Here is a 10474-nt window from a genome sequence, read left to right on the forward strand (position 1 = left end):
CAGGTGTTAGGAGAATGCTTACAAGTTTTCCATTCTGTATAGTGTCTTGGAGAATTATTTTGAAGAAATAAGGTGAACTGCTTATAAACTTTAAATGGCTATTGCCTTGCTGGTGAGAAGAAGAAGCCATGCTTGAATAACTCCAGAATGAGCCTTTTAGAACTAACACAAAACAAGCTCAAAAAGAAGTAATATCTGGAAAAATAGGTTGATGTAGTTTCCAATACGATGAGCGTTTCTACAAATAATAGACTAACATAAACATAAACTTAAGGAGATTGCTGAGTACTTCATCCATCATCCTTTCAAATATCTACCTTCATAATAAACTGCTCGTAAACCTATATTTCAAGAGTAATTAATACAAATGTAATCATTATTAGCCATTGCCCTGTTAAATTCATTGTTTACGGGCTCGAGAAAACTGTAGGGCTGATTCATTTAATGACCAAAGTTAGTATTTGTCTTTCATCTTCGTCTTTAGCCATTCAAAACAAGGCTAGGGTCTCCAATCATAGACAACTTATCTATCTGTCCAGCACTATTAATTAAGCTAAATATTGTACTGATTAAAACAAAAAGAAGGAAAGAGTTGAATTAAAAATATCGAATCTTCATTATTGTCAATGTGACATGCAATCAAATCTTTAGTCTAAAGCAGGAAGTAAGGTGTAGACAAAAACATAATGATGAAGCTTTCTTAAATCGTTTCCAATTTCAACAGAAAGATTAGATCATTTACAAAAAGGAGTTCCTGCACTTCCATGATCAAACTATTTTTTTTTCTTACCATCCAAGCAAAAGAGAGACTGGTAAAAACATGATCATACATACAAGCCATGGTTGCCATTTCAACAATTTGATACAAAAGAGTGGTAGAGAAATTACAAATGATGGTATGCTACTACTTTTTAACTTACATTTGCTCACTTGTTTCTTTTCCTATTATTTCCATCTCCAACCTTGCAAATAATCTTTAAGTTAATGACATTACCAGTATTGGGAATGTGCTGAAACAAGAGAGTATCTCCAAGTTCTAGCTTGTTTTCTTGCACAAGCTGTGACCATCCTGCACCTAGACGAACTTGTGATTTTGCATCAACTATGGTGTTTAACAGCCACTTCTTACCCTTTGAGTTCTCTATCATGGTGCTCGGTTTCTCTGCCAAGCCCATTTCTTTGGCAAAACTGGTTGGAACAACCTGAAATTTAAGAGAACATATCTAATGAAGTTGAAAAAGAAAACATCATTGAATTGAGAATTAAAATCAAGTGGTTGTTCTTACAGCAGAGTACTTCTGGTATTCCTTCAAAACCATTACAAATGAAGCCTTCTTTGGGGTCAACTCTGATACAATCTCATCATTTCCAATGCTTACACCTAAACAACCGTGGATGATTGAAATGAAACGATGAAAAGGTAAATATATATATATATATATATATATATATATAGGTTAAAAGACCTTTGGTTCTTTTGGAACTTGGAGCATGTTCTGTGCTTGGTGGTTCTTCAATTTGCTTGCAAGGCCTAACTCTTGGTCGCTTAGCAGCAGGGCTGGTGTTCTTCACACTGGCATCTGCTTGTTTGTTTCGTCTCCCACGGTTTCTATATCTATCCTTGTTAACAATCTGTACGTGGACTAAATTGCCTGTACTTGGAATGTGCTCAAACAAAAGGGTATCTCCAACAACTATTTCGTTTTCATGCAGAAACTGGGACCATCCGCCACCCAAACGAACCTGTTTTCCACACTCGGTGGTGTTCATTGGCCACATCCCACCTCTTGGCCCCTTAATCAACGTTATGGATTCCTTTAACAAGCCTGTTTCTTTGGCAAAACACCTCGGGACACACTGAAATTTAAGAAACATTTAAATATTTATAAAGTAGAAAGTAATGAACTGCGTTGAATAAAGTAGTTATTCTTACAGCAAAGTATTTATGGTATTTCTTCACCACCATTACAAATGAAACATGCTTACGGGTTACTTCTGTTATAGACTCAACCTCTTGGTTAACACTTCTCGCACCTAAACCATGCATGAAACATTGAAATGATTAGTGAAAAAAGGGGATGGGTATGAAGGGCTTCACATGAAATGAAATGAAAAGGCTATCCCACGGTAAACTGCTTTTGGTTTCTTGGAAACTGAAGCACATTTTTGGCTTGGGGTATCTTCAATTTGTCTATTAGCTAAAGGTGGTAGGCACTTTCGTTTCTTAGCAGCCAAAATGATGTTCTTTGGACATGCAGTTCCATTATAAATGAGAACATCAAACGTTGAAGTATCAACCAAAAAGAAAACCAGAAAATCCCCTATTTCCAGGTCATGATGTTTCACAAATTTTGACCATCCACTGTTGAAAAAGTAGCTTCCTTCTTCAACCATGACTCTAACTCGCCATGAATTCCCTGAGTCAGAATACAAGGTGAACATGGTGGGCACATTTCCTTTCAAAACGTACTTCACAAAAGCTGGTGGAATTCTCTGAAAGAAAATGAAAAAAAGAAGACAGCATTTAATAATTATATACATAAACTAGAGCCATTAAGAAGCATAAATGGCTGTTAATAGGATATGAACTTACCAGCTTGTTATCAAAGTCTCCTATCAAAACCTTGAAGAAAGAAGGACTTCGTTTTGGTTTCCTAGTCATATTCAAAGTTTTACATTAACTGCTACAATTCTCATTTGCTTTGCAACTTTGGATTCTCTCCATTTATACAGTTGTTTGACGTGAAGTTGTAGATTAGCAGTCAAATGATTTCCATCACATTAACTTTTTTACGCCGCCAGAGCAGGAAAGATCATGTATATGTCAGCAAATCAGAATGCAGATGATGATCTCACACGTAAATGCTATACAATCAGCCCCAAGATTTTCTTTTTCATTTATTATACTATTGAATTGTTTTCCATTTTCTAAAAAAATCAATTGATTTGATGTAAGCTTAGAGACAACTGCTCCAAGAAAAAGTAACCATTAATCCCATTTACCTGAGTGCAAGAACTTGAAGACCAGAGCTAAAAACTTCCACTTTACAGTTTACACAGCTCATATATTTTCACTGACTTGCTTGACAATAAAAAGGTTCCTAACATCCAAGCTAGAAGCTTCAACCACCTTATCCAAATTGAAACAAAATGACGCCCCACAGCCGGCTCCGCCGTCAACAGCAAGCAACCTGACACGAATTCTATCCTGAAAGTACCTTGAAACTTCTCCGTACCTCCGTATCAATACCGGGAGCTTGCCCGGGTTTGATCATACCTCCTTCAAGCTCGTACATGATTTGGGTTCTTAGTGAATTGGTCAAAGTCAGGATCTTTTACCATAAGTTGGAGGCTTTGAGAATTTCCATGGGAGTTGGAAACCATGATATCTTAAATTTTTGTCATAAATCGTGGATTGCATGAGAAATTGGGGACAGTTAAATTTAGGGTTCTCTACCGGTTTTCCCTCCAAATATCAACGTTGTTTAGGGGCTGGGGATTAGTTAATGGGAGGTTAAAATCCATAAAGCTGGAGATACCTGGCGCTTACTGTTAGAGTAATAGTTGGTTATTGCTGTTAATTCGGTTGATATCGGTTATTAACAACAGTTAGTTAGTAGTTTCCCTTACTGTTAGCAGTTACTGACTGCATGCTGTTCTATATAAGATGCACAGCTTCTCCTCAAGAATGTAATTTTTTCTGTATTCTCTTGAAGTAATATCAATATTTTCCATCATTCTTCTATAATCTTAACATGGTATCAGAGGTCCATCCTTTCTTGGCGTAATCTCTCATGACTTCTCCTCCCAATTCTTTTGATATTCACTCGGCTACTCTAGCAATGTCCTCTCTTTCAAATGAAGTTGTTGACAGTCAGTTTTTCTCTACCAAGAAAATCAATGTGATTCTTGATGATAATAATTACCTATTGTGGCGTCAACAGGTTCTTCTTGCAATCAAGACATATAAGCTTCAGAACTTCATTAATTCGTGCTTTGTTCCTCCTTCTCAATTCATTTTTGATGATGCTGGCATCTCGCATGAAAATCCTGAGTTTGCTCGATTTGAACAGCAAGATAGTGCGCTTGCATCATGGTTACTGTCATCGGTGAGTCCTTCTGTTCTTCATCATCTTATTGGTCTAGATACAAGTCTTCAAATTTGGAATGCTCTAGTTAGTTTGTTTGGCAGCAAAACTATTTCTCAATTAATGTTTTATAGAAGGGCGTTACATTCTCAGCGAAAGGCTGATCTTTCTATAAAAGAATTTTAGATGAAAATCAAGGGCTATTATGACAGTCTTGCTAGTTGTGGAGAGGTTATCAGTGAGCGTGAACATGTTACAGCCATTCTTAATGGCTTATCATCTGATTATGAGTCTGTACTCACAATCATTACTGCAAGTCCGGTGCCTTATAGTGTCCAGAGGGTTACTATTATGTTGCTTAATGCTGAAGCTCGTCAACAACTCACTATGCTTGATGCTCCCAGTTTGCGAACATGGTCTCTCACCAGCCTACTGCTCCTGAAGTCAATACTGTCTCCCCTCCAGCTTATCGACCTTCAGGAAGTCGTGGTCGTTCCTCAGGCTCTCGATTTCAGTGTCAGTTATGTGGAAAGGCTGGTCATCTTGTTGATTGTTGCTATTATCGATTCGACTCCACCTATAAGAGTACTGCCTATCGGCCTCCTCCCACTTCTCAGGCCAATGTCTGCATGGTTGGCAATGGTTCATCTCTTAATCCCTGGGTATCGTCTTCTATGCCCGTTGTGCCTCCCTACTCACAACATAATTGGTTTGCTCCCCCAGTTCATCTTCATGCATGGACTAGTCCGTTTGCTGTCAATCTTCTACAGCATGTTAGTGCACCTATTCCAGGACCATCGCCTTCTCAACCTCAGGCTCTTATTGCTACTCTTGAAACTGTGGGTGATAATGCATGGTATCCAGACTCCGCCACCTAACACCATCTCACTAACTCCTCTGCTTCCCTATGTGACAGTACTCCATACAATAGTTCAGGTATGGTGTATATGGGCAATGGTAATGCTCTCTCTATCCGGTCAACTGGTCAATCTTCTCTTCTTACTCGCTCTCGTCCTTTATTGATGAAGTCTCTACTATTTGTACCTGGGATAACCAAAAATTTATTGTCTGTCTCTAAGTTCACTAAGGACAACAATGTAATGTTTGAGTTCTTTCCCAAACAGTGTTAGTTTTGCGATCTACAAACCAATGACGTTCTGCTCCGGGGTTCCGTACATAATGGCCTGTATAAACTTGACTTACCTGACTCGTCTTCTATTCTGCCTCTACGACTTCAGCTCAGTGTTTTGCTGCTGCTACTTCTCTTCCTCTAAGTCTATGGCATTCCAGACTCAGACATCCTTGTACTGCTACACTTCAAACGGCATTACGTCATTGTAATATAAGTTTTGGTGATTCTACAGAGCCTCTTCCATGTGTTGCTTGTCACTTAGGAACAGAACACAAATTACCTTTTTCTAAGTCTGTATCTGAATATACTAAACCATTACAACTTGTAGTTGCAGATGTTTGGGGCCCTAATCCGATTTCTTCTAATGGTTTTCGTTAGTATGTTGCTTTTACTGATGCTTGTACCAGATATACGTGGCTCTATTTTTTGAAGAAAAAATTCGATGTGTTTCATATTTTTCCACTCTTTCATAAACAAGTAAAACGAGTTCTCGGTTACAAGTTGCTTGCTCTACAAACCGATGGAGGTGGAGAGTTCCAAGCATTAAAGGGTTATTTGTCTCAGCAAGGTATTCAGTAGAGGGTTACATGTCCATATAGTTCTAAACAAAACGACTTAGTTGAAAGAAAACATCAGCAGAACGTGGAAGCAGGTCTGTCCATGCTAGCTCATGCATCTATGCCGTTGTCCTACTGGAACGATGCCTTCAGCAGTGCTGTATATCTGATCAACAGGTTGCCCTCTTCACCTATAGGCAAAGTGTCACCATATGAGAAATTATTTCAGGTCCAACCAAACTATTCTTTCCTTCGAGTCTTTGGTTGTTTATGTTTTCCAAACCTTAGGCCATATAACACCCACAAGCTTCAGTTTCGTTCCACACCTTACACGTTTTTAGGCTATTCACTTTTACATAAAGGTTATCGTTGCCAAGCTGATAATGGCAAAATATACATTTCTCGTCATGCTACGTTCCATGAGTCATCATTTCCTTACAAAGCTGTTAAATCCAAGTCTGGTCCCGCTGTGGTCTCTTTACAGTCAAGTTCTAAGTTACTTGTTCTAGACCCTAATTCTCAATCTGCCAATACGTCAGTATCTAATGCGGTTCCTAGACCTTCACCAAACTCTACTCCTACTACTCCTTTAGTCCGCTCGTCTAGTACAGCTCAACCTTTTCATCAACCTACTCCTAATAACAGTTCACCAGCCTCATCCCCTCAATCTGCTGCTCCTCAACCTACTGTCCCTCAACCTACTACTCAACTCAACTCTCATGCCATGGTCACCCGTAATAAAGCCGGAATATTTAAGCCTAAGGTATACCTAACTCGGGCAGCCTGTTTATCAGGTGATCCTCCTGTTGACATTCATGAAGCAATGCAGAGTGAGTGTTGGCGAGCAGCAGTGCACAATGAACTACAAGCTATTCTTCGAAATAACACATAGAGTCTCTATCCTCTTCCTGCTAATCAAAGAGCTGTTGGCTGCAAATGGCTGTTTAAAGTGAAGAAAAAGGTTGATGAGACTGTCGAACGGTATAAAGCCCGATTAGTGGCCAAAGGCTTTTCTCAACATGCTGGCATTGATTTTTGCGACACATTTAGCCCAGTGGTTCGAGCAGTAACCATCCGAATTGTGCTTGCTATTGCTGTTATGAAATGATGGTCTTTGCGACAGGTTGATGTCAATAACGCCTTTCTCAATGGCGATCTGACAGAAGAAATCTACATGCAATAGCCACCTGGTTTTGAGGTACCAGGTGTCAATGACCAGCAGCTCGTGTGTAAGCTGAACAAAGCACTTTATGGTCTGCGCTAAGCACCTCGAGCATGGTTTACTACTCTCAAGCAATACTTGGTTACTCAGCTCCATTTTAATGCTTCCAAGGCCGATACCTCCTTGTTTATCCGTACTTTATTTGACAATGTGTTGCTCCTTATGGTGTATGTTGATGATATCGTAATAACAGGCAGTTCACCTACTGAGGTGGACAGTGTGGTTTGACAACTTCACCACAAATTTGCTCTCAAGGATATGGGGCAGCTGGGTTTCTTCTTAGGCATTGATGTGCAGCACATGTCGCAAGGAGTGTTCCTTAGTCAGAAAAAATATGTTTTAGAGATACTTGCCAAGACTGGCATGGAAGGGGCAGCAGCTACTCCTACACCTATGGTAAACACTCCAAAATTGTCTGCTTCTGATGGCGACCCTCCTTTTCCTGATGTTCATTTATATCGCAGTACAGTGGGGATATGTAACAGCTCGTTTTTGAGCCTAGTCGGAACAATGGTTTCAGGATCACTATTCCGAGGCCAGATAAAATTATTTTAGTATTATTTTATGTGTTATAATATAATTTTATAAGTGTATGTAAATTTTGGTAAGTTAATTTTAGCAATTTCTAGTCCAATTTCGAAAAAGGACTAAATCGCGTAAAAGGTAAAAGTTGTGTTTTAATACCTAAAGGTGTTAAATTGCCTTGTATCTTAAATTGGGGGTCTTTAAAGTGAAATTAGGCCATTGAAATTATGATGGTCGGCCATGGGAGACAAAAAAAATTGTTGAAAAGTCAAAATTAGGTGAAGTTGGTCACCAATTTTGACTAGTTTTATTATTAACAAATTAAAAAGAAAAAGCTATCATTTTTCTCTTCTCCTCCACCGAAAATGGTAGAAAAGAAAGGGGTTTTGAAGCTTTGAAATATCAGCCACTTACATCCCTTGCTAGTAAGTGATTTTTAATGTCTTTCTTGATGATTTTTACATTTTTGGAACCCCTAAAGCATGAGCTTTCATATGAAGGGTCTATTTTGCAAAATGATGAAGAGTCTAGGGTTTTTCCATGAGAGTAAATGTGTTGTTTGCTGTGTTTTTATGGAAGATTATGAGTCCTAGTTGTCTAATAAACAACTTTTGTGAAAGAAATTGTATGAAAACACCTTAAAAATGGCTAGATTGCTAAGTTGTAAAATGAGTTGTAAATGTGTGAAATAGTTGAAATTATGAGTTGCTATAGTTATGAAAATGGTTCATCTAGACTCAAGGAGTAAAGAAATGTGATAAAAATTATTTTACGAGCCTAGGGGTAATTTGGTAATTTTGGCAAAATATAGGGGCAAAATTGTAAAAATTGCTCAAGTGTGTCAATGGACTAATTTGATCAGTACATTGTTTTAATAAGTTGAATGTGATATTTTAGATGATGAAAATCGAGATTTGGACCTAGAACGGAAAGAAATCGATTAAGGGATAATTACGTTTTTTTTTACCTTTGTGGTATCGAGGTAAGTTCATATGTAAATGTTGGTAACATAGTTATTATTTTAAATGTTTTGATGTTATTTAAATGATATGATAGCTATTATGAGATATTATACTTGTGATAATTGTTTGATAATATGTCAAATTATATGATATACTTGGAAAATGTGAAATACTACCGAGTATTGGTATCGGCATTCCGTAGAAGATGGTTGAGACACATGATTGGAAAAAAGGTCCCGTTGAACCTTAGGAATAGATTAGGATACAAGTGACATGTCACTGGAATATTTGGGCATCCGAACTCGTTGAGTTGAGTCCGAGTTCACTTATTTATGTGAATGTTCGAACAGGTTGAGTTGAGTCCGAGTTCGTGAGATGTAACTAGGCATCCGAGCTCATTAAGTTGAGTCCTAGTTCACTTATGGATGCGAACGCCCGAGCTCATTGAGTTGAGTCCGAGTTCACTTATGGGCGGGTTACATGGTAGCTTGGCTACATATGTGGCACTTATGTGCAAACTTTCCATGTATCCGAATTATATTCCGATGTGTTCAATGGGTAAAATTCTACTCAAATGGAGGAATACTCGAGATGAAAGGGACGTATTGATAAATGTTGTGAAATGGATACTTTGAACAGGTATGTACTTAACCCTTGGGTTGAAAACTCGACATAACAACAAAATGGTAAGATGGTAAATGAAAATATGATATGAATGTCTCGGTGATGATTATACAAATGATGTTGTATTAATTTTGTGAACAATGATCATGAATGAGTAATTTAGCCTTGACAGATTTGAGTTACTGCAGTAGTGTAACTTTGAAAATACACTAAAAATAGTGGAAAATGAGTTAGAGGCAGAATAAAATATGGGATTAAAGCTTAATGAGTCTATTTTCACATAGAAAGAAACAGGGGAAGAAAAAAAATTTCATATTGTGTGATATTTGAATTCTTGTGAAACAGGGTCTGAATAAATTCGAGATCCCCTATTCTGACTTTAGAAATTCACCAAAAATTTTACAAAAATTATTAAGAGTCATACCTTACATGCATGGATTCCTTATTGAGTCTATTTTTAGGGAAAATAAACGGCATGGTCTTTGGAATTCTGTACAGGGAGAAATTCGGTTCGTAGTGCACAGGGGTCAGAGTGGTCATACCCTGAAACAGGGGAGATTTTAACTAATAAACTGTACTAATTGGCCCAACCAAAAATTCTAGAAAAAAATTAGTAAGTAGAAATATGAGTCTAGTTTCAAGAGAAATAGATGAGAACATTATTCGAGTCTTGTACTATGATATAATTGAACTTTAGTACAGAAGGGTCGGAGCTATCAGACAGTGAATCAGGGGTAACTTTGAGGAATAAACTGTACTATTTGGCTTAACCAAAAATTCTGGAAATTTTATGGAAGAAAGGAAAATAAGTCTAGGTTCATGGAAAATTAACGGAACTTAATTCGGAGTTTTGTAGCTCCAGATATAAATAATTTAGTAACTATTGCTCAGAAAGACAACTTGTAGTGAACTTGAGAATATGTTGTAAACATTGATAAAACAAGTTAATGAGTTGCTTATTGTTTTCATATGAACTTACTAAGCGAAAGCTTACCCCCCCTTCTTTCCCATGTTTCCTAGGGTTTCTAGGTTAGCTCGGGTTAGAGTTCGTCGGAGATATTATCACACTGTCAAGCTAACGTTATTGGTGTAGTGATTTCTAGTACTTTGAGCCTATGGCATGTATAGGAGTTTAAATATTAGAGTATGTGACATGGCTTTAGCCATATGTGTTGGCCTATTTTGATTATGGGGTTGTAAATCCATTTTAATTATGCATGCATGTGCTATGGTATTATGTGATGAGTTTATAATGATTATAGCATGAATGTGGTAAAGATGTGTGTAAAATCTATAATATCTATTGCATGTGAAATTGCCATAATCATGACATGTTAGGAATGTTTATGTAACGCCCCTTACCC

The 10474-nt window shown here is 37.6% G+C and overlaps 1 protein-coding gene across 1 annotated transcript; it reads right to left on the reverse strand.

Annotated features, from left to right (window-relative positions):
* Positions 1 to 843: 843 nt before the first annotated feature.
* On the reverse strand, positions 844 to 2699 carry LOC108479864 (putative B3 domain-containing protein Os03g0621600). Its single transcript, XM_017782693.2, has 6 exons — positions 2594 to 2699; positions 2127 to 2493; positions 1934 to 2034; positions 1467 to 1857; positions 1287 to 1381; positions 844 to 1202 (listed from the first exon to the last, which is right to left on the reverse strand). The coding sequence occupies exons 1-6, from the start codon at positions 2660 to 2662 to the stop codon at positions 927 to 929; spliced, it is 1299 nt and encodes a 432-aa protein (XP_017638182.2). The 5' UTR covers positions 2663 to 2699; the 3' UTR covers positions 844 to 926.
* Between the last annotated feature and the right edge of the window lie 7775 nt (positions 2700 to 10474).

Source organism: Gossypium arboreum, chromosome 2, assembly GCF_025698485.1.
Source record: "Gossypium arboreum isolate Shixiya-1 chromosome 2, ASM2569848v2, whole genome shotgun sequence".
NCBI lineage: Eukaryota > Viridiplantae > Streptophyta > Magnoliopsida > Malvales > Malvaceae > Gossypium > Gossypium arboreum.